Below are 25,964 nucleotides of genomic sequence, written 5' to 3'. Positions count from 1 at the left end.
CTCTCTCTCTCTCTCTCTCTCTCTGATCAAGGCCTGGACGAGCTAACAGAACGCTCATTTATACTACTAATTTTTCTCTTTGTCTTTTCCATCAGCAAGATGTTTTATGTGTCAGGTTTGTGCTATTCCAATGCGTATAGTATCCAATATTTTAATTGTAACGGGATACCTCGCATTTCCATATGTGTGTTAATGGAAATATGTGCAAGATTTTTTCATATCTGTCCGACTTCTGGTCTGTAGAATTCCTCTGCTGCCTTGTACCACCCTTTAATCAGAAACCCCTGCTAGAAGAGATGAGGTCCGATGCTGGACACGGTCAAGACAGCAGAAGATTGACGGGTAAGGTCAAATGTTGATTGAGAATCGAAAACCAGGCATCAATCTCAATTTCTGCAACATTTGTCGCCTTATCACCAAGTTCGTTCTTTTAAAAGAGAAACGCCGGAAACCAAAACATCTACAAGACGTTTAGAACCATTTCTTTAGATGATCGATAAGGAAACTTCTGGTGCAACATTCACGTGTGTTATTTTACTGGAAGTATAAGATCCAGACTCATATATCATATCTCATACCACATGTAATATTAGAAATTACGGTACAAAGTACGAATTACAAAAGTTTACATCGGGTCTTTTGATGCGGTTTGCCAGTCAAGCTATAAAATAAAATAATAGTGATGTAAGAAGTACATTATGTGGTACTTTAGAATCAGTAACAGATTATATATATATTCTAGGCGCATTTTCACTTTAACTTTTATGTGGTGTCATAAAAGAACTGGGAAACAAAAGGCGGAGTACGCCATGTCAGTACAGGTTTAAATGTGTAGGAAAACTAGCAGTAAAGGACTAAATCAGTCAGGGAAACTGACGGGATTCATTTGTTTGAGACTTTCGTACGAGCCAAAAAAAGAAAATCATTCAATAGAGCAGTGGAACCATAGCTTAACTAACAAAATAACGAAGTCTGATCGCAACAAATGAAGCCGTGGGAACTGTCAAATAATCTGTCATTTAACTTTCTTAGTACCTCAGCAAGTTTATCTTCTTTGTCAGCTAAAAGCTCGGTATCATCAGCAAATATGAGGTTGTTGGCAATTCTTCCACCAACTGAGGTGCTTTTAGTCAAACTCTCAGGAGCTTTCCTAATGGCACATTCGTCATAGATGTTATACATTTGGGGGAATAGGACACAACGCTGTCTGAAACCTTTTGATACTTAAAGAAATAAGACGTGCCAGCACTTGTCTCCCTTCACATGCGCGAGTTGATCAGTACTATCAAGTCTCATGGGACCCAAAGCGCCTGCCAAACTTTACTGGACAACATAGTAATTGACTTTCCCACAATCAATGAATTTTCACTTTGCAGTGAGTGTGGACTGATCTGAAACTTCCCGAAAGATGAAAACAGCTTCACTTCCATCAGAATGGCTTCTCCTAACTTGAAAACTTCACACACGTTGTTTTGCGTACCATGCCGGAAATTTGGTGTTACTGGCAGAAATGAAGCTGCGAGGGAGGCGGAGGGGAGTGTGAGTTAAGCTCAGATAGTCCCAGTCGCTAGAGCACTTGCCCGCCAAAGGCCTAGGTCCCAGGTTCAAAACCAGATGTGGTAGCCTACACAGTTTTAATCTGCCGCGAAATTTCAAATACAAGTTTATAAAGATATATTTAAGAAAAACGTGGAGATTAGGAGTGAAATTTGGACCGAAATACTAAGAAATAAACGTCATGTTACGATTACGTGAAACATTAAGCTGGCTCAAAAGCTGTTGAAACATGAAGCAACTTGTGCACCAAAATGTTATTTTTAACCTGAAAATTGCCACAAAGCCTGAAACTCAGAAACAAATTTAAAATCATTTCATCACGGTTGTAATATATATGAGTATATTAAGAAACGAAAGATGTATTGTAGGACACTCAAATTGAAAGAAGCAGAATGCTGCTGACAGCCAAACAAGCGGTCTTTCATTTAGTCGCAGGGACGGAGTGTACAGCCTAAGAAGCTGCCAAAACTGTATTTTACGAAACAGACAACAGAAGACACATAAAACAATATTAATTTTTGTTGAAGCCATTCTCTGATTTCTCATCTCATTCAGGGGTAATACTCCTGGAAAGGATTGGGACCACTGTTGCAGGCTGTGTACGTGGGCGTGTCCCTGGCGCTGTTCTACGGCTACATCCTGACCACGATGTTGGATGGCTTCTTCTTCGCGCTCATCATCTATACTGCGGGCCAGCTGCGAGTCCTCAACCTGATGGCCACGCGCTTGTGCGACCCTGAGCCAGGCTCCAAGGTCTGCACGGACCAGCAGCTGCAGCGGCGCATGGCGGAGGTCGTCCAGTGCCACGCACACATCGACAGGTAGCGCTCTCCTCAACTCTTAGTGCTGCCCTCACAGTGAGTTTGGCCGTTTGCAGTCACTTGAAACAGCTGCGTACCAATTACGTTGCTTTATTCATCAGTGTTTTACTTACGAACACTACACAATTGTCAACCTCTTGAGGAATTGTAAACCCCCTCACCAAGCAGCAATAGAAATGAACTGCTGCTCATCCACTTTAGCACATGACTAAGGAGTCTTCTGCACCGACAACACATTGACATAGATGCTGTTATTAGTTTATTTGATTTCCTACCTACAGAGAGAATATATGAGCCACAGCTGACCATGGAACAAGCCACTACAAATCGTTACATGTCCATAGGTCACATTGCTTAGTAATCTAAAATCATGATAGGCAATTGACATCAGTTATCTGATGCAGATTCCCTCTAGATTATTCCATACATACACATTTCTATTCCTGCACATGTTTTCTAAAGTATCTACGTACTTTCCATTACGACGGTCTTTTCTTATGTCTCGGAATCCAGCGAAGAAGTTCCTTGGGCCATTTTCCATCCACTCGGCTCTCTACATGTCCCTCCGATATCCATATAAATTTCATAGTAGTCGTTTCCTGCTGCATTTCGCAGTATATCTACGTAAAATTATTTAAAAAATCGATAGTCGAAATGACTACCCAGACATTTGCTTCAGTGCTGTGCCTCAGATAGGAAGGAAATCCTTCACTGTATTCCGAGGCATAAGAAAAGACCGTGTTAATGGAAAGTAGGTAGATGACATTAGAAAACATGCTGCAGCAATATGAATGTGCATGAATGGAATAATCTAGAGGAAATCTTCATCAGATAATCGATGTCAGTTGCCTACCATGATTTTAGTTCACTAAGTATTGTCAGCTACATATATGTAGTGACTTGTAGTGACGTGTTTCACGATCATACATCTGTGGATGCTGACTACTCAGATGCTCTGCAATTTGTATATTCCCACTCTTGCTCAGCGAAGATGTCCTTTTACTTTCGTCACAATCCTTATAAAACCTCTAGCCATAGCCTTATGATTACTGTTACCGCCCTCTATGTAAACTTATTCGATAAGTTTAAGGCTGTTTGTGGCTAGGAGATCTAAGACGTTACCTTTACGAGTTGGTTCCTTAATTATCTGCTCAAAGCAATTTTCGGACAAGACATTCGGAATGATGTCACACAAATCCCTGTCTCTGGCACCAGTTTTAATAGCACGACTCTCCCAATTCATACCTGGCAAACCTGGTGAGCTGAAGTCATCCCCCATTACCACGGCATGACCCAGGCGGTCAACAAAAGCATCCAACTGCAATTTTTGATCGACCTATGATGCTTAATTTTGCCAAGATTAATTCACAAGCAGGATCCGTGATAACGTCGCTACACATCATTGAGTTCTTTCCTGCAATAAATACTGCATCGCCACTGGCAATTAACCAAACCTTACTATAAATATTCCAATCTGTACTTAAGATTTCGTTGTATTCAATTTCGGTTTCAACCAAATTTGTGTTCCTAATACTACCTCCGCTTTATAAGATTCAACGAGCGATACTAATTCTTTAATCTTATCTTGAATGTTCTAGCAGTTTACTAATATCATATTAAACTTTTCTGTACCCGATCTGCGAGGACGCGCATGTCTCTGAGAACTTTGTGGCTATGCCAGGGAATTCGTCTCTGATCCCAAAGGGGGGGGGGGGGGGGAGGGGAGGATTCTCTAACCTATGAAACTCCCATGTACGTATTCTGCTACCCTAGTAGCCGCTTCCTGTGTGCAGTGCACTCTTATCTATTGAGGGGATGGTTTGAAGTGGTCGGTAAAGCGAGCAGAAATCTACAGATACAAATATTCGAATGCTGGCCCCTGTTTTCACCAGAAGCAAGGTGAAATCTTCGTACACGTCGGAAAGGAACCTAAAGATTGCGTAGCAAATCGTCGAAACTGATAGCCAAATAAAATAAGTTTGGAAACTAGACGGCTGTATCGAATAGCCGAGTCCCGCACATACAGAGAATATGCTACTGTTTAAAGGAATCTGGCTGAAAAAGCGTGTCAGCTGCCTCATTCTACCTTCCTCAACATCTTTAGAAATTTTCCAAAAATTTTGGCATGCGAATATATTCGTGCTCATTTTAATAGGCAGCACACATCTCACTCTCATAAGCTCCCCTAAATGTCTTGGATATTAATAACCGTTTCAGCTTTGTTACTAACTCACAACCGGTTTCGTGGCACTAAAAGCCACATCTTCAGATGAACATTTGATTAAAACATTAGAGAGGAAAAGCTCGGAATCTTTTTACCCTACATTCGTTGTTCGTCAAAACAAAATACCGCTGAAAGACGGTATTTCATAGATTAAAAACTGCCATATTTCAATATAGTGGATGGATCCGAGAAAACTCTTACCACAGTGATCGCTATGGTAAATGTAACTCGCTCACACCCACTAGTTCATCGCTGCAAGTCGCCCATAGCCATCCACTCCCACTTATCCATTCTCACTCACTCGTTCAGCTGAACTAACTGTCATTATCTCTTTGTGTCTCTCTGTCACTGTTTCCTGCGTCACAGCCGCATCCTCCTTCATTCTGTCCTACTAGTTTTGTCTCCTCTAACTTGTCTCCGTCTCCCTCTTGTCTCTCTTAGTGCTACTGTCTCATTCATTCTTTCCCACTGCTGCTATCGCTCCATACCGATCTACGAGGACGAGCATTCTCTGAGAACTTTGTGGCTTTGCCAGGGAATTCGTCTCTAATCCCAAAGGATGAGATATCGAATATATTGCTTCCCCTTACTTATACCTCCCGAGGAGATCACGAATGTAAAATTAGAGAGATTCGAGCGCGCACAGAGGCTTTCCGGCAGTCATTCTTCCCGTGAACCATACGCGACTGGAACAGGAAAGGGAAGTAATGACAGTGGCACGTAAAGTGCCCTCCGCCACACACCGTTGGGTGGCTTGCGGAGTATAAATGTAGATGTAGATGTAGATGTACCGTCACTGCTTCTCTCTTCCTCATTGTCATTGTCATAGGCTCTGTCTCTCATTGTCACTGGCTCTCATGGATTTCCACTTTATCCTTCTCTTGACACTTGCACTGTACACTTCAGTCTTTTCCTTCTACTGTTCTCTCACTGTAACTATGTTCCGCTGCCACTGCGTCCACTTTCTCTCTTACAATTCCATTGTCTCCGTCGTTCTTTCCATACCACAACCACTGCCTACTATATTCCAGTATTTATTACCTTTCCGTCTCTCTGCCACTGCCACTGTCTCCTTCTCTCCCAACATAATAATGCGCGAATATGTTCGCATGCCAAAATTTTTGGAAATAGTGTTCAAGATGCTGCGGAAGATAGAATGAGCCAACTAGTACCCCACTTTTCAGTCAGAGTCCTTTAGAACAGGAACATATGGGCCCTTTATGTGCCTCGATAGGAGCATTTTTCCATTGGTGCCCTTTCTCTCCCTGCTACAGCAGTGCATGTCTTTTATGAGTTAGTAAAATTTCGATTGTTTACTTGTGCGAAACTGAAATAAGGCAAAACTAATTTTGCAGCCCAGACCGTGCACAAAAATACAGCATGTGCTTCAGTACTACAACATGGGGTTTCCAGAACTCTTCCAACGCTAACGAAGACATTTTACAGGCTATTTCTCCGTGCTACATCACTTTGTAAACTACATTTTCGCTTCAAATCGAATTTTACGTGTACTAGTATGGTAACTCTGAACTTCTGTGTCTCGTAAACGGATAAAAATATCAAAAAAGTTTCAAGATCGTTTGAGATTGATGCCTTAGGAATATATTGTAAAAATTACAGCAATTTGCTGTGCATAGTGTCTTGGAAACCGCTTCTCGGTTTTGGTACCCAAAAACCATGTTTTTGGAGTGTTTCTTGATAACGGATAAGAATCTTTGAAAACGAGAAGTAGCATTTCTAGATAAATACCTGGAGAGTATTCTGTTAAAATTTGTGGACTTTGTTATGGTTAGTTATTTAGATATCCACTGCTGGCGGCGGAAAGTGGTGGAATACAAGTTTTCCGGGTTTTCTCAGGAACGCCCGTGAACTAAATGGAGCTTCCATAAGCACCTTATGTCGCATAGTGGACCTCATCTAATGCAAAAATAACTAAGAGATTTGCTCCATTTTCCTAATCTGGAAGAAGTTTGTTATATTCGAGTTTGACCCTTTACTGTAGGACACTTACAGTACGGCGAGTCTTCTGTTGAGTATAGAAATGGTTCGTAGCCCAAGTGCTATCTGACACACTTGGCCCTACCTTCTTATCACCAACAGAACCCGAGGTATCAGACCCGGAAATATCCCACTTTTATCCGCGACGTTTTGGAACATATAGGTAAAGCGTTCTGTCGCATGCGTACCGATTAATATGATACTATTCAGTGGTTTTTCTTAGTACGTCGCAAATTTATTTGTGGTTATTACATGCAAGTGACATGGCCTGTACCCGTGGTAGATGCAGAAATAAGATGTTTGCTTAATTTTCCTTACCTGTTAGAAGATCTCTACAGAATATCAACTTTGTCAGGAGCCGTTTGTCTCATGATATGTCAATCTAGTGAATAATGGTGTACTTCCTCAACGGTAACGTGCACAAACTTCTAGTGAGATCCGTCAATCCAGAGCATAAGCTGTGAAAAAATCTCTCACCTGACATACTGGTTTTTAAGGGGAACAGTAATGTGTCGTTATACACTAAAGTACAACAGTTAGGTAAAATATTGCAAGAAAAAAGGAAATGAAATTTCTAGACACACCGTATTCTCTCGAAGCTACTTCTGTAGCCACATGACAATGGTATGCCTCCAGACCTATAAAAATAAAACATGCTGAAGAAATTTTAAAAAATTTTCTTAAAATCAAGTAGCATTAATAATACGAAAGTGAAATTCAGGACATATCAGAAAATTATTTAAGAGTGTCACAGTTACCGTAATACAAGGAAAAACGGCTTTAACAATTTGTGGCTAGAATTCATAAATCGTGCAATAACGAATGCAAACGTGAAGTTGACAAGATGTGAGTACACGTTACTGATAATTCTCTCGATCAGCAAATTCAGTTTACAGCACTGGTGTGAGAACATGCTAAACATAATTCTGTGCTAACTCGTTCGATGTGGTAGTCAACACACCACTAACTTAATGCTATCTCATTATATGCATTCAGGCATTAACGTATACTCCTTCTGACTTCGCAGAAGCGAGTAACACATCGTTGTTTCTGACAATTCAAAGTGAAAAATGTGTACCTTGTACATTTTCAGGCGACAGCTTTGCATGGATATAAAGTTTCCGAACTTCCAGCTGACTGGAAGCCGGAAAACTTTCTATTAATTCTACTCGCCAAAGGAACAGTGCGGTCACGTCCCGTCGAGTATCCATTATATCTGTTACAAGCTGACTGTTTCACGAATATCTCTATAAGCTTCGTAACTTTTCAGCAGATCATCAAAATATTGTGGTAACAGCGTGAAATCTGTAAATTCTGTGCGACATGTACACACATGTTCCGCAAGCCAAGGAAGAAAAACCCACTGTCTATAGGCCCCCGTAAGAGCTCTAATTTCTCTTATCTTTATCTTCGTGCTCCTTAGGCGAAACTTATGCTGGTGGTTGTAGAATCGTTCTGCAGTCAGCTTCAAATTCCGGTTCTTTATGTTTTCTCAGTAGTATTTGACGAGCGAAATGAATTCTTTCCTCCATGGACTCCCATTTGAGTTCACGAAGCATCTCGTCATACCTGCGTGATACTGGAACCTACCGGTAACAAATCTAGCAGCTCGACTCTGAATTGCTTCAATGCCTTGCTTTAATCTGAGCTGGTGGGGATCCCAAACACTTGAGCAGTATTTAAGAATGCGTCGCACTATTGTTCTGGACGCTGTCTCTTTTTCATACGCGCCGCACTTCCTAAAATTCCCGTAATATACCGTAGTCGTACATTCGCCATCCCTACTACCGTCCCTATGTGCTTGTTCCTTTTCATATCGACTTGCAACGTTACGCCTAGATACTTAATCGAAGTGATTCTATCAAGCAGCACGCTACTAATGCTGTATTCGAATATAACGGGAGTATTTTTCATTCTCACATGCGTTCATTTACGTTTCTCTATATTTAGCACCAACTAGAAATTTTGTCTAAGATCTCTTGTATCCGCCTACAGTCACTCAAAGATGACATCTTCCCGCACACCACAGCGTTATCAGCAAACAACCGCAGACTGCCGCTCCCGTATGAGTGCAAGCGAACAATCCACTCCAGAAGTTAAGACTGAGGCAAAAACTTAGAGTGCTTCGCAGATCCTTCCGTTTCCCCCGAGTAAGAGTTTCAGCTACATTTCGCTTCCAGTGACAGAATTCGCCAGCAAAGAGGTAAATACAAGGAAGAATCGCTTTCAACTGCTTTACCAGAAAGTTCTAATTAACCAACGGATAACGCTTTAACGTTCGCCTTTATTGATCGTAAAAGTGAATTAAAGCTGAGCCAACGAAAACGCCTTAAAATTGATCGGCACATTCAGGTCACTTGTGACATTAGAGATTCATCCACACCCTTTCCTTCCAGCGATTTCTTAGTCGCGTTACATCACTGTGTCGCAGAATATGTATCAAGCCGGTGTTCAGCTATTCACCTCTGTCCACTTAACTGAAGCTAACGTAATGACGTATCCACCTACACACGGTGTACAATGTCTTCCCCAATACACGTGGACATCCGCTTAATACTTTTGATTATTTACTTCGCTAAAATGTATAACGTAAGGTATCATTTGTTGTGAAATCGTTGAGAATAAATCACTAAAAGCCACTGCTGTACAGAAACATCTAGCAGGAACATACTGAACTGTAAAACAGATCCATATACTGTCATAAAATTGCATTCCTTTATTCTCATAAGCCCAGTTTTCCGTGTGATTAATTAATAATCTAGTATAATAATTGTACATCTAAAGACTACTAAGGTACTTCTGGAAGCAAACCAGAGATAAATCGCATTTGTTTATTCGCAGATTGAGTAAGCTACAAGTGCTACGATGAAGGTTTAAAATGGTGTTGTAGAGAAATCCAGTAGAGATAAGGAGACTTAGGAGTGTTAGGGGACTGATGACCATAGATGTTAAGTCCCATAGTGCTCAGAGCCATTTGAACCATTTGAACTTAGGAGTGTTGCAATGACATGTTTGATTGCAGTATCATTGACATGCAAAAAGTGCCGATAATTTTGAACTTAGGTGGTAAGGAAATAGTTTGGCAGAACGTAGACTCTAGAAGCCCGTCTCCGTAGCGAAGATAGTTTAGTACGTGTGCACTCGACCCAGTGGTGCAAGGTTAAAGCCCTGGTGATGAAAAGGAACTTTTATCGCTAGGGTCTTACTGCTTAATGGGAAGAGGAATGTCTTCAAGTAGATATCCAAACTGTTCTCAGTATTTTACCTTATGAGAGCAAGTAAAATAGTAGCTACTAACTGGAAATATTATAGCAGAAGTGTACAATAGTTGATATAGTGTATTGTGTTTTTCCCTCTTAAGAAATTGTCCTTCACCACTCGTGTTCCTTCAACTGTATACCACTTCGTAGCACTGCCGACAGTTATTCATCGATGTGATAGGTTCCAGACATTAACTAATAATCCTGAAATAGGACAGAACTGTATTTGTTCTCTTTGTTATTGACATTACATTTCCTTTATCTACATTACAGACAGTTGTCATTCAGTTGACCAACTGAAAATACTCTCCAAGTCCTTCTACAATTTACTGCAATGAGTCAACTGTGACAGCGACAACAATAGCGTCAACGGATATCCTTATAATGTCGCTGACCCTTTCTGATAAGGTCTTTACACATGTGCAGAATATTAGTGTTTAGTTTAGGCTTTCTTGGGTCACTCCCACTGTTAATTTCGCTTTTGCTGAACATTTACCGTTGAGTATATAGTACTGGAATCTATTTGTTCCACATTCCTAGAGCTACTCACACGTTTGTGAAGCTGTTCCGTACATTTATAACTGTCCGTGGCTGAAACAATTAAGGAAAACAATGTAGGACTCTTCTAAAACTTCTCTTCGGGCTATTTCGTAACTATGTGGTTCAGTAATAAGCAACTCAGTCGCATACGTTTTACAGCAGTTTATAGAGAACGATCATTTGTAGACGTAGCTTGGATAAAAAGTCTCGGTAATTAGTGGCCTCAAAACGCTCCCTTTATGATGCAACAATACATCTTACAGAAACACATAGGGATTGAGCTCTTAGTAGTGAAACATCCGTCATAGGCTTACAGATAGAAAACTAATTTTCGGACATCACAGTGTTATCAACGATTATCTATGACACTTGTGGAGCTCTCATGACTACTAATGCAATAGTTACATTTTGCGCTGGGATGTTTCCGGTGGAGGCCATGGTTTTAGAGATATTCAATGAAGACGCTTTTGTAGGCCACTTTTGTACGTTTCTCGTGAATAGTTCGGAAACTACGGCCCCTGACGAAAACGTATACCAGTAAAAAATTTAACTACACTGAAATTCACAGAAAAAGGTCCTGCCCATTCTTTCTATAGGACTAATAGCTGGTGTTCAGCGATAGCGAGAACAGTTTTTGACTTGTTGCTTTAAAATTTCAACGCAGTCGGTCAGAAACTTTCGGAGATTTGGGATTAGGAACATCTATATTTTCCATATTAGTACAACATAGATGTTCGTTATTTCAAAAGCTCAGTTCTACGAAAGTTCTTCACAGATTGCTTTGAATGTCTGATAAGACATTGCATTAGAATACTCTAGTGTTTTTGTATACCTACTGCAACGCCATCTGGTATACATGTAATAAAAGAGGAAACGTTATAAAAATGTAAATGTTGATTTGTTCACAATCGTTAATCTCCGAAAATTCTTGACCAGTTTCTTTGAGATTTTGACACAACTTAGAAAATGTTGTTACCAAAAATCTTCAAATTCACCTTTCTGATTTACTGCAAATTCTTACATGTTTACACACAAATGGATTATATACTTTTTAATATATATAAATTTATATAAGGTACACAACAGTGAAACGTTCTTACTAAACAGGAAAATTGTATTAATAACTTATTACTTAATGATTAGAATACTACACTGAAGAGCCAAAGAAACTGGTACACCTACCTAATTTCATGTAGGGCCCACATGAGCACGCAGAAGTGCCGTAACACGACGTGGCATGGACTCGACTAATGTCTGAAGTAGTGTTGGAGGGAATTAACACCACGAATCCTGCAGGGCTATCCGTAAATACGCAAGAGTATGAGGGAGGGAGGGGGGGGTGATCTCTTCTGAACAGCACGTTGCAAGGCATCCCAGATACGTTCAATAATGTTCATGTCTGAGGAGTTTGGTGGCTAGTGGAAGTGTTTAAACTCAGGAGAGTGTTCCTGGAGCAACTCTGGGGTAACCCTGGATGTGTGGGGTGTCGCATTGTCCTGCTGGAATTATCCGAGTCCGTCGGAATGCACAATGGAAATGAACTGATGCAGGTGATCAGACAGGATGCTTACGTACGTGTCACCAGTCAGAGACGTATCTAGACGTATCAGGGGTCCAATACTCCAACTGCACACACCCCACCCAAATACAGAGGCCGCACCAGCTTGAACAGCCCCCTGCTGACATGCAGGTTCCATGGCTTCATGAGGTTGTCTCCATAACCGTACACGTCCATCTGCTCGATACCATTTGAAACGAGACTCGTCCAACCAGGCAACATGTTTCCAGTCATCAACAGTCCAATGTTGGTGTTGACGAGCCCATTTTCGTGCAGTCATCAAGGGTATACGAGTAGGCCTTCAACTCAGAAAGCTTGTATCGATGATGTTTCGTTGAATGGTTTATACGCTGACACTTGTTGATGCCCCAGCACTGAAATCTGCAGCAGTTTGAGGAAGGATTGCACTTCTGTTACGTTGGACGATGCTCTACACTAGTAGTTGGTGTCGTTCTTGCAGAATCTTTTTCCGACCGCAGAAATGTCGGAGATTTGATCTTTTACCGGATTCCTGATATTCACGGTACACTCGTGAAATGGTCATACGGGAAAATCCCTACTTCATCGCTATCTCGGAGATGCTGTGTCCCATCGCTCGTGCGCCGACTATATCACCATGTTCAAACTCACATTAACCTTGATGGCCTCACATTTTACAGACAGTAACCGATTTAACAACTGCGCCAGACACTTGTTGTCTTATACAGGCGTTGCCGAGCGCAGCGCCATATTCTGCCTGTTTACATATCTCTGTATTTGAATAGTATATTTCTCTATTTGAATACGCGTGCCTATACCAATTTCTCTGGTGCTTCAGTGTACTGCAGAATCTTAATTTGTAATAACAATAAACAAGGCTCAAGGTCAGAGAACCTGGGGAACAGGAGATGGACAGACGGGTGGTGGGGGGGGGGGGGGGGGGGGGGAAATGGACGTAGGAAACAGGAAAGAGGAGATGGACAGAGAGAGGGGGCAGGACGAGGTGGAGAGGGGGAGGAGAAGATGGACAGAGAAAGGGGAGTAGGAGAGCAGGAGAGCTTCTGCAAAGTTTGGAAAGTAGGAGACGAGGTACTGGCAGAAGTACAGCTGTGAGGACGGGGCGTGAGTCGTGCTTGGGTAGCTCAGACAGTAGAGCACCTGGCCGCGAAAGGCAAAGGTCCCGAGCTCGAGTCTCGGTCCGGCAAAGAGTTTTAATCTGCCAGGACGTTTTAGTTTACTCTTTGCCGTTTAACCATTTCACACTTACCGTTTAGCATTTAACATTTACCATCTACTCTTAACATTTACTTTTTAACTGTGTACCATTTTGTGTTCGTGTGTATGTTCGAGTGTGTGTGTGTGTGTGTGTGTGTGTGTGTGTGTGTGTGTGAGAGAGAGAGAGAGAGAGAGAGAGAGAGAGAGTGTCTTTGTGAGTGTGTGTGAGTGTGTACGAGTATATGTGTGTGTGACGATGATGGCGAAGGTGATAATGATATCGATATGGAGATATTATGTACGCAATCTTGTCAAATCAAATTTAAAGATGTTGCAATACAGTGTCGGACCTCCTTTTGCCGGAAGTGGTGCAGTAGCTCCACGTGATATGGACGCAAAAAGTCTTAGGAAGTCCCTTACAGAAATGTTGAGTCGTGCAGCCTCTATAACCGTCCATATCTGAGAAAGTATTGCTGGTGCAGGATGTTGTGCACGACCTGACCTTATGATTATGTCCCATAAATGTTCGACGGAAGTTATGAAGGGCGATCTGAGTGACCAAATCATTCGCTCTAACTGCCTAGAATGTTCCTCAAACCAGTCTCGAACAACTGTTGCATGGTACATTTGTCATCCATAAAAATTTCATCGTCGTTTAGGAACATGAAATCCATGAATGGTTGCAAATCTTCTCAAGGTATCCGAACATAACTACTTCTATTCAATGATCGGTTTAGTTGGGCTAGAGGACCCAATCCACTCCGTGTAAACACAGTCCACACCATTATGGAACCACCAACAGCTTGCACAGTGCCTCGTTGATAGCTCGGTTCCATGGCTTCATGGGGTCTGCACCACACACGAACCCTATGATCGCCGCGCGGGATTAGCCGAGCGGTCTTAGGCGCTGCAGTCATGGACTGTACGGCTAATCCCAGCGGAGGTTCGAGTACTCCCTCGTGTGTGTGTTTGCCCTTAGGATGATTTAGGTTAAGTAGTGTGTAAGCTTAGGGACTGATGACCTTAGCAGTTAAGTCCCATAAGATTTCACACACGTTTGAACATTTTTTTGAACCCTACTATCGGCTCTTACTCATCTCATCAGGCCACCGCACCGTTTTGCAGACGTCCAGGGTTCAACCGATAGGGTCACGAGTCCTGCAGAGGTGCTGCGGGCAATGTTGTGCTGTTAGCAAAGGCACTCGCGTCGGTAGTCTGTTGCCACAGCCCATTAAAGCCAGATTTCTTAGTACTGTCCTAACTGATACGTTTTTCGTACGTCCTATTTTGATTTCTGTGGTTATTTCACGCAGTGTTGCTTGTTTTTTTTTCACTGGCAACTCTACGCAAACACTGCCGCTGTTGGTCGTTAAGTAAAGGCTGTTGACCAGACTGTTGTCCCTGGTGACAGTTAACACCTGAAATTTGATACTGTGGATCTCGGAATATTGAATTCTGTAACGATTTCCAAAATGAAATGCCTCTTGTGTCTGGCTCCAACTACCATTCTGCGTTCGAAGTCTGTTAATTCTCATTGTGTGGTCATAACCACATCGGATATCTTTTCACATGAATCACCTGTATGCAAATCACAGCTCCGCCAACGCACTGTCCTTTCATAACATGTGTACGCGATACTACCGTCATCTGCCTATGTGCTTATCGCTATCCTATTACTTTTGTTACCTATGTGTACATTATTTACAAAAGTGGACGATTATGCAATATATATATATATATATATATATATATATATATATATCTGAATTTAGAAGAAATAATGCAACTTGACGCCATTTTAGGTATAATTTTAATATTGCAGCAGAGGTAAGTATGTGTCTGTCATTATCCTTGACTTTCAACTCAAATAATGCAGCCTGGCACCATTTATATCCATAATTTTAATATGATACCAGAGGTATATATATATATATATATATATATATATATATATATATATATATATATATATATCTGTGTGTGTGTGTGTGTGTGAAATTGTAACTAAATGTTGCGGAAATAACGCAGATCTTTGAGCATTGCACCATTTTACTCATCATTTTAATACTATGCTCTGCTTGGCTGTAGAGGAATGGAACTGCGTATCGGGCTACAAACCACAACTGGGCTACTTGCACCATTCTGTATTTTTTAATTATCCCAGTAACGCATTTGGGGTGGTTCTCCCATTTTGGATTTTATTTGGCTGGAGATGGGATGGGAAGGTAGAGTGGTGCTTGTCTTCCTGACACTATATATTCAATGAAATTGAACCTTCCCTTGCATGTAGGTAACCTGCATTTGCACTTTTTGCGGTCATTCTGATTTTATCCTCATGGTCTCTTCGCGAGATATACGTAGGAGGGAGCAATACACTGCTTGACTCTTCGGTGAAAGTATGTTCTCGAAACTTCAACAAAAGACCGTACCGAGCTACTGATCGTCTCTCCTGCAAAGTCTTCCACTGGAGTTTATCTATCATCTCCGTAACGCTTTCACGATTACTAAATGAAGTGCAAACTATGCTGGGACGGATAAATGTACTACTAATACTATTGTGTGTGAGTTTGCTGCTTTTCATCAGCAACTTACGTCAGCTGATGGTGTGTTCCAGGTGTGTGCAGCGGCTGAGCACGCTGCTCGGCCCCATCCTGCTGGGGCAGTTCCTTTCAGACATCCTCACCATCAGCATCACCGCGTTCGTTGCTACAGCTGCGGTTAGTACCACACGTTTACAACCAGTCCATAGCACACCTGACTCTGTACACCTCCCCCCCCCCCAAAAAAAAATCAAAATCCCGTTCACAAAAGAAGTATCCTAGTTCTCTAAAGCACGCGTGCGTGATGACCCTCGACACAGAGGTAACAGGTTCGAATACTAGAGATGAAATAAATTTTCATCGTGAGTATTTCGCCAGCAGCGAGGAGAGATGTAGGCGTACAGTTCCTCATTACTAGTCCTCACATGCATACCCCGAATTAAATGCCTAAATTGCAAACCTCTCGGCAATGCATTTTGGAGTTATGTCATGAGACACTATTCGTGGTGATCCGTTCATCGTATGGATACATTAAGGTCGGCGAATTCCGTGATGTTGGAAGGGAGAATGCTACGTGCCAGCACGAGGTTCCACCCACTCCCTTCCCTCTCTCTTCGTCGTCAACAACGCAAGCAGGAAGCCAAACTATAAACGCGCTCTCACTACGGACAACCACATTCAAGAGATACATCATATACACGTCTTAATTTGCCAAGAAATGATGTCATTGGGCTTGAATAACATATTTATAATTAGATAGTGGAATCAGCCTCTATCGGATCTATCAACCAATAATGTCATACAATTTTAACTGAAAGCATCGCTACTCAATGGGGCCATCCTAGAACAATAGTGGCAAACTTTTCGTGAGGCATGTTCAGAGAGGCAAACATTACCCTGATATTTCGGCAAAATCTTCTAGCCCATATCTCAAAGGGGAAGTGCGTGACTTTCAACGCTCAGAACCGGACGAATTTGTGTCTAGAGTACAATTCGCTCACCCCAAAAACATTCGCATGTAAAACGCAGCTGTTGTCTGCTGGTGGCTTTCGACGGTGGCATGTTGTACTTTCACTGGCAAGTAGTTACCCTGGCTGTGTGAATAGTATCATTGCAGTAAGACGTCATCTTCTGGAGTGTTCGGTTCTGGGTTACATTGTAAAGAGTGTACATCGGCATTATGAGGCGAATTAATCCCACTAATATAGTCAAAATGTTAGAGGCAAAGTTGTGACGTGCTCAGTATGGAAACGTAATAAGAGTGGAGGATATGGAGTTAGTGAATATGTCATACAGCGTAATAATTCACAAATACAATGAAGATTACTCAGCAGTACATGACAATTTGCTGGGCAGATGGAGTGGTGTTGAAAGACAGGAAGGACCCCAACAGAAGATGGCTCACCCCCCAGTACAAGACTTTCATCTACAGAGTAGCAGTAGCCTTCAAGTGGCCTCTCCACCGAAAATGTCGAAGGCCAGTATATTATAAGATGTTGATTACAACATACCGGCAAACACTAATGAAGACTATTACGATGGTAACTTCAACTCCTACAGCAGACTTGTGAAGCGCTATAAGTGCATTCAAAGTAAAACAAATTCTAAGGAGTTATTAGATCAGCGGGAAAGTGCTCCTGTCGGAGCACAAAACAGTTGAATATGTTTCTCCTTAAAACAGTGAAAGAAAAGTGGGAGACTTCCCAGCTCCTTTAATCCACATTCCGCCTCCCTCACCAAAAATTTTGTATGCGAACATAGTTGCGCTCTTTTAACACAGAACATTCTAAATCATTTTACCCAGTCTCTCTCTTTTAGTTAAGCCTTCATCTCGCTCTCAGTGCTACTGTCTATATGTCCCTCTCTCCCACTGTCTCTTTTTCCTCCCATTGGTTTACATTATATCTCACTGTCACTGTCTACTCTCTCAATTACACTGTCTTTTCTTGTCTTTCTGTCTCATTGCCACTGCTTCCAACATACCCTGGCAGCTGAAAAATTCTAGGGAGTCCAACTTGTTCTTTCCCCTATACCGAGGTGTTTAAAATTTCCGTCCATAATGCGCCGTCCCCTATACCTAGGTGTTAAAGTTCGAGGGGCTGCGAGGGTCCAGCCCCTCAAGCCTATGTATGATCTCCACTCATCTGTATTTTTCATTTCCACTGTCACCTCTCTCTTTTTATCCAACTGCTTCTATCTTCATCCAGCTCTCTTTCTCTTTCGCCGCCATTTTCCATCTCCCAGAAACACTGCCCCTCTCTTTTTCTCTCTCACTGGCACTGTCTTCTCTCTCTTCCACTATCATTATCTCACTGCTTCTCTCTTTCAGCACAAAAAAGCGCGAATATGTTTACAAGCCACAATTTTTTTGTGAGACAGGCGGAATGAGGATTGAGGCAGCTGGTCTTTTAAAGAAGAACCTCTTCGCTTTTTTTGTGCCCCGACAGGAGCCTGTTCCTACTGGTTTCCTTCTTTTGTCTTCTATAGCAAGATGTGCTACTTATATGAAACGATTCCTATACGTCAGTAATGTGAGGGAGTTTATTTATATACTTCGGCACATTTACATACTTTGTCACATACAAACAACAAAAAAGTACGCATAATACAAGCTTAAGCAAAATTGTTTGCATTGGGCCTATATTTTCTGTGGATACATTTCTCATTGATCGCAATTCATTGAAACGCCCGGCTTATGATTTGTATCGTAAAACAATAAAAATGTTATTAGGATTATTTTACTGAATTCGCAGTCTTTCCAGTTTTACACAATTTTAAGTTCTTTGCTGGCATGTTAAAAGCCTTTTCAGCACATTTTTGTTACTGCAGTACCACTTTGGCCAAATCTGTATAGGCGTGAAGTATCCTCTACACAGAGACAGCGCGTCGTAAAGTTTTATTGGTAAAAAAGAAATGCTAACTGGAAACATAGTCCCGTGACCACAGTACCCATGCGATATTCTCCTGGAACATCCTGTCATGAGCGTATGACAAAAATTTCGGAGATTTACCATGAATAGAAATTACAGAAGTGGCCATCCACACAATTCGTTCGATTGGTGGCCAAAAATAACGGTTTTTCGGGAGTATCTTGACAATGCATACAGATTTTGGACAATGGGAAAATTGAGTTTCTAGATGAATATCTAAAGAACATACAGGTAAAATTTGAGCAGTTTGCTGCGATTAGTTATTTAGATAATTACTCTCCACGCTGCAAAAATGGCTAAAAGAAATTTTTTGCAGTTTTCTGCATAAGTACGGTACGTTTATACTTCTGGATCTCGGAAAAGGATAATGAAATCGAAAAATGTTTCGAACTTCCCCGAGAATATTATATTAAGGACGTATGGTAAAAATTTCGACGATCTGACATGAATACAAATTGTAGAAGTGGCCGTACCCACATTTGGTGCTTTTCGTTCGGAAAATAAAGATTTTTTTGGGTTTCCGCAGAAACTGCCCGTGAATAAATTGTGCTCTTTTAAGCGCCTAGGGTCCACTCTAGAGCAAACCTAATGCAAAAGAACCAACTGGTTTGCTCAATTTGCATGCGCTGAAGGAAGTATGTAATGTTCAAATTTTGATCCTGTACTTACGATAGTTACGGTATATAGTTATATAAATGGTCGCTAGGCAACGACTGCCCAGAAGACTTGAACCCTCATGTCTGCGAGCAATAGAACCTAAGATATGACCCCCTGAAACATTGCATTTTCGCTTGTGGCTTTTTGGAACAAATAGGTACCTTCCACTGTTTATGTCACTAGCAAAAGAAGAGATTATGTTCTATCGGGATATTTTTTCTTCATCTTACCAAAGTTACCCTCTTAGACCTTTGGTAGGTGATGTCTCTCACGTGTAAGAATCGTAGTTTTGCCTGTGGAGCCCGCATCTCGTGGTCGTGCGGTAGCGTTCTCGCTTCCCACGCCCGGGTTCCCGGGTTCGATTCCCGGCGGGGTCAGGGATTTTCTCTGCCTCGTGATGGCTGGGTGTTGTGTGCTGTCCTTAGGTTAGTTAGGTTTAAGTAGTTCTAAGTTCTAGGGGACTGATGACCATAGATGTTAAGTCCCATAGTGATCAGAGCCATTTTTTTTTTTTTTTTTTTTTTGCATGTGGATGGCTCATACCACTGTCTTTGGGACCAACGATATGTATTCTAAGAAGATTTTCGTGCGGTTCTGTGTGTTCGAGATCATGCACTTCCTTTATCAGAAAAAGGTAGGCGAACTGAGCATCCATACAGTCGACCATCACAACAGGGGACGAAAGTACGAACAGGAAACAAATCTAGTAAACAAAAGCTTTAAGGACGCTTGGCCCAGTTTTGGATCAATGAAGAGACGCGGGCGTAGAAAGGCATGATGGGAATCAGCAGTAGTCGATGAAAAGTGAAGTAAAGGCTTTTTATTGTGAACAAGTAGATTTGTCTGGAAGACGTTCAACTGATAGCTAAGATACGATGTTATGGAGTACCTACGCAAATATGTGTTTAAGCTGATGATTTCTTGAACATCAGGACCCAGTACGTTATACTGGATGCCACATCTTCAGCAGAGATGGAAGCCATGTTCACAACACCCTCGATTTATCAGATACGGTCAACAGCAGGTGATGATTGCTCGTCGAATGTTCTGTTGTCTATAATTGCTGTACCGAACGAGGCGGCGCAGTGGTTAGCACGCTGAACTCGCATTCAGGAGGACGACGGTTCAAATCCGCGTCTGGCCATCGTGATTTAGGTTTTCAGTGATTTTCCTATATCACTCCAGCCAAATGCCGGGATGGTTCCTTTCAAAGGGTACGGCCGAGTTCCTTCCCCATACTTGAAACAATCCGAGTTTGTGCTCCGTCTCTTATGATTTTGATGTCAACGAGACGTTAAAGCCTGATCTTTCTTTCTTTTACATTTACTGTAACTGTTTGATCTTAAAGAGATTCAGAATGATTTCGGACTTGGTGCGATGAATGCTAGCTCTCTTTAAATGTAAAAAAAACTGCAAGATGATATTTATAAAAAGACAGAGAACCCTTAGCATGTAATTAAAGGCTTAGTGGCAAACTAAGTTGTTTACACATATAGAAGTAATATCAGAAAGTGATGTAAAATGGGACGAAGGGGAACGAAAGATAGGTACTTTTTATGAGTATTCTGAAAAGTGCAAATCGTCTGCAAACAAAAGCGCATGCTAGAATCTAAACCAATGCTAAAGTATCTGGAGTCCCTAGCGAGTGCACGTAACAGCAAACATCTAATGAATCCAGAGACGCATTGCTAGAATCGTAAGAGGTTGGTGTACCCCATTCGAGATCGAACTAAACAGTTGGGAAAATCTTTTGAAGAAAGGTGGTTTTCTTTCCGCAAAAGCTAAGAGAACGTAGAGCTTCTATCGTCTGTGGAATAATATGAAATGTGTTTGTAGTAGTTAAAACAGCAATACTGTTCATAACAAGTGTCTCGACAAATTTAACTCACAATAACAGCTCCAGTAACTGACAATCTGTGTAAAATATTTTACTTACGATATCGCCAGCGCTAAACACCTGGCAGTGTTATGTGAAAAAAAAGGACACGTCCTAGCAGGACTCGAGGACTGAGGGTACCGCACAAATTTAATTATGTATCGAGACACTTCATCAACTCCGGAAGTCGAGATTCTCGGCGATTTTTGCCTGATATTGACATTGATTTTGACAAGACATCGGTTCCAGAAATTCCAAGGCTGTTTATCCGCCGATACCAGGCAGCGACTTTGAATTAAAATGTCCTCCCATGTCCTGGGAATTACATAATGTGTGTGGGAGTGCAGTTTGGGTCTGGGCGTAGGTCATGCACGGATAGCCGAAACTGTTAAGGCAATCACTCACGTAAAGCGGGAAAACCGAGTTTGACCCCTCGTCCGGCCGGGGTGGCCGTGCAGTTCTAGGCGCTACAGTCTGGAACCGAGCGACCGCTACGGTCGCAGGTTCGAATCCTGCCTCGGGCATGGATGTATGTGATGTCCTTCGGTTAGTTAGATTTAATTAGTCCGAAGTTCTAGGCGACTGATGACCTCAGAAGTTAAGTCGCATGGTGCTCAGAGCCATTTGAATCATTCTCGACCCCTCGTCCGGCACAAATTTCCATTGTCGTCATTCCCTTATACAGCTGACAGTTGTTCATATTGGCAACTGGGAATAGATTTCATATACTTAGGAGAATGTTTTAGTTTCAAGTCTGAAGACGGACAACAAAAGAAATACTCTTTTCGTGTGATATAATTATAAATTAAAGATTTTCTGTCTTTTTCCCCTTTACTTATACTGTTAAACCTTTCTTCTTGCCAAATTTCATGATTCTACGTCAAGGGGAAGTGCCCTACAGCTTTCAACGACTGAGTCTGCAAGTGTCAAAGCATGTGACATGAATGGCCGTACCTTTTGAATGCATTCACTTAGAACTTCAATATTTTCATATCACCAAGTGGCTGTAGGCCTAATTATGTGACGTACATTGCAATTTGATACGTCTAGCTGATCGTGAGAAGGGTCTTAATAGACAGAGAGACAGCCACACAGTCGGATAACAAATGACAAAAAAAAATTTCGTATGATATAATTACAAATTAACAATTTGGGAATTTTGTCTTTACTTGTGCTGAGAAACCTTTACGGACAAGTTATCTGTTATGAAAATATGTGATTTAAGTGGCCGTTTATTTGTATTACATTGACTTAGGCGCTTGTATTCATTACACTGCGAAGCAACTGTACATCTTACTTGTCACATAAACTTTTACTTAATATGTCTACCCGTTCCTGAGAAAAAATGGCTTTGAACAGTCGGCAAAACAGACAGACAGAGGGACAAAAGCGACTCTGTATGGATTCTGTTTTTACTGAGTATGTTAGGAACCCTGAAAGCCAATGAAAACTGAAAGTAAAGTGCTGAAATATTATTTGAATGCCAGACAAATGAATTTATTGGGTGTTTCTCCCGCAAAACTGTCATTTATATTTTTCTGTAGTAGCTGTTATTTTATACCAAACATTTGTAAGAAAAAGTAGATAAATGAATGAATGAATGTATAAAATTCAGTTATGATTATATTACAAATGAAATTCATGTCAACACACATTTTTATTGAGTAACAGCGTCAGTTGCAACAAATATTTTTCACACAGTCAGTTTCGTGCCTTTGGCTACCCTAAATGCTTCACAACTGACTATAAAAGACAGGCACCAAATGGATTTAAATAAATAACTAGCAGCTATGTCTAATGTAATCGTGAATAATCTTACATAACAACTAGTCATAAGTATACTATATGCCGACATACATACGAAACCTACACAGAAGAATCCTGTTGTCAGCTGGAGTGCTCAGAACACACTGGCGATGCAGAAAACGCTGTTGTAACTATAAGGAACAAAGGATATAAGAGAGAGGAGAAATCAGACTAAACAGCAGGTAGATACAAATAAATCCTAAATACTACGTCATAAAGAGAGACAGTGTTTGAAAATAACATTGGTATGAAAGTAGTAAGTCAACAGGTTAAAACTATACATGATCTTCATTACATGTCACGATGACGACGTCCAAAGTACACCAGGTATGAGGCAACCAGCACGGAAAGTCAGTTGCGGATGCTCTAAGTCACAGAAAAATTTGGACAATATGATCAGTACACATTGTTTACGTTTATAACGTACCACCAACCCACACTCTCGATTATTTAAAGAATCAATCTCCAAATCATGTGATATGTGATTATTTTACAAATGAGTTAATGTCTTAAACAGTTGACGTTAAGTAAATAAACCTTCTTGGCTGAAGACGCAAAAGTCTAGTATTTCATGCATCTCAATGTTCATGACGTCATATGTCCTGAACTATGGTGTCTTACAGTGATACGATTTTACAGGTACGTTCAAGGACGTTTGTGGATACTGTCTACAAAATACGTTGCGAGTAGAATTAGTAGCAAAGAAGTAATAAATTCAAACGTCAAGCCTGATGTTTAAGTATTGCTGCGCAAACAGAGAAATGTTGTAGTAAATTTTTTTTTTTTTTCATTTAATTTGTTGGTGTCAGTCAGAAAATGCTCGGAAAAGGTTTGCAATTAAATATAAAATTTCTTGAGAGTCACCAGGTGATCTCATTCTAAAATACTTGGTGAATATTATCTGGGTATGCTGTTTGAGGCTTTCCCGGCGCTGCATCTGCTTGATAGGTTCCCAGGACTTACGCCGGATAATATTGTAGAAACCGCACAATATTTCAGCGAGACATCTGCCCGCCATCTTCAGGTGCTACTGTCGCGACGCTGAGAAACGCGCCAATTTATATGCTGGCTTTCTAGAACAGCGCAGGCGCCAGCGGGGCATAACGTCATCGAAGACCAATCGTAGACAGCGTCGAATACCAGAGTCCTCTGCTGGAGAAACGGGTCGCGGTCTGCGGAAGCGCGCCGCGGCGCGGGAAAATGCGGCCGGGAGCGACGGACCCCGTTCGCGCGCGCGAGGTGTTGGCGCGCGATTTAAGCATCTACGCTAAGGCTTCCCATCTGCGTTGACTCGGTGCGGTTGCTAATCTGTGGCCGACGATTCCTTAGTGCCGCCAAGGCTGGTTCCCAGGCTTTGCTCAGGTGAAACCCCGTGTCTCTGTTTATTAGGTCACTGCTTATACGTATTCCGACCGCCTCTTTGATGATGGAGTCCCAGTATGTGGAAGCATGCGAGAGGATCTTGGTTTCTTCATAATTCATGCCGTGTCCCGTGTCAAGGCAATGTTCAGCAACCGCAGATTTCTCTGGCTGACCCAACCTCGTGCGACGTTTATGTTCGTCGCATCTGCCTTTGACCGTACGACACGTCTGGCCAATATAAGATTTCCCACACTGGCACGGGGGTAATTTGCGCGCGGTGAGTTAAGCAGCTTCAAGATAGGTGCAACAGTTTCTAATTTAATACTTGACTTACTGTGTTAAATCATTAACGTAAGATTATATCTCTTAAAGAGTATAGCACGATAGTATTTTAAATTTTTAAATTCAGTTAGTAATTATATGAAATACTGACAAATTTTTGCTGCGCCTGGAAGTTGCTCTATAGGCAAACTGCAACAGAGATTAATGACCGGGCATCATTTCAGCGGTTTAGTAATATGGATTTTCTGAGGTGTGTCTAGTACATTGCCTCTTAATATAACGAAACGTTGAGCAATATTATAGTGACTGTCATGTAACACTGTGTAATGGAAACTGTTGTGTACACAGAAGACGGATTCGGAGTGGCTGTTCAAGTACGGGTCGTACCTGTCCGCAATATCGGAGCAGCTGCTGCTCTACTGCTGGCTGGGCCACGATATCCTCACAGAGGTGAGTCTGCACACTGTTCCACAGTACTGTATAGTTTTACTAATACCACATTTTGAAAAAGAAGCCTCTCTGCTGATCGTAAATCGATCACATAATTCTCTGGTATGATACTCTTTCACTTGTTTACGATTTACCTGGCGATTTATTGTATCATTGTCTTCGCATCTAATACACTTCCATTGTATTTTCTTCCAATTACGGATTGCATGTCGAATATCCATCTTATAATCACTTTCTAAGTTCAAATAAACTGATGCAAAAAAATGACAACACCAAGAAGGAGATGTGCGACGTGAACGGAAGTTGTTCAGACGCATTTCTATATCTGAAAGATGATGTCTCTTCACATTTCGCTACAGTCGCGTAAGAGTGGCGCTAGCAGCGGCGCTATGAGGATGCACATCAGGTTTGCTGGAACGGTCGTGAGCGTTGTTACCCTTGAAACTGGACTTGGTGAGTTGATGTTAGTCAAGAATACCTTTAAGTCGACAAAGACGCCATTACAAACAAGTCCCTGAGTTTGAAACAGGTCGTGTAACAGGGCTACGAGAAACTGAATATTCCTTCTGCGACACTGCAGAAACTCTTGGCAGGAATGTAATTACTGTACATGTTGACACTGGAATGTACGGTCGCAGGATGACCGGGCTCTGGACGGCCACGTGGCATTACCGAGAGTGAAGAAAATCGTGTTTGGCGTATGGCTCTGTAGCATCGTACCGCTTCTGCAGCATTTGGCAACATAGTGACACAGCGAATTGTTACAAATCGGTTACTTCAAGGACAGCTCCGAGTCAGACACCCTGTAGCGAGAATTCCACTGAAGTCAAACCACCTCCACTTGCGACTTCAGTGGTGTAAAGCGAGAGCTCATTGCAGGGCAGAATGGACATCTGTTGTGTTGTCTGA

At 41.7% G+C, this 25,964-nt stretch overlaps 1 protein-coding gene across 1 annotated transcript in view; it reads left to right on the top strand.

Moving 5' to 3' along the window:
- Positions 1–2,205: 2,205 nt before the first annotated feature.
- Positions 2,206–25,964, top strand: part of LOC124795651 (odorant receptor 45b-like) — a 46,763-nt gene continuing 23,004 nt past the window's right edge. The window contains exons 1-3 of the mRNA XM_047259724.1: positions 2,206–2,378; positions 15,767–15,869; positions 24,954–25,055. Coding sequence (XP_047115680.1) covers positions 2,206–2,378; positions 15,767–15,869; positions 24,954–25,055 — 378 coding nt within the window. The remainder of the gene's footprint in view (positions 2,379–15,766; positions 15,870–24,953; positions 25,056–25,964) is intronic.

Source organism: Schistocerca piceifrons, chromosome 4 (assembly GCF_021461385.2).
Source record: "Schistocerca piceifrons isolate TAMUIC-IGC-003096 chromosome 4, iqSchPice1.1, whole genome shotgun sequence".
Taxonomy (NCBI): domain Eukaryota; kingdom Metazoa; phylum Arthropoda; class Insecta; order Orthoptera; family Acrididae; genus Schistocerca; species Schistocerca piceifrons.
The sequence above is the reverse complement of the archived record's forward strand: the minus strand, read 5'-3'. Positions and strand labels throughout refer to the sequence as shown.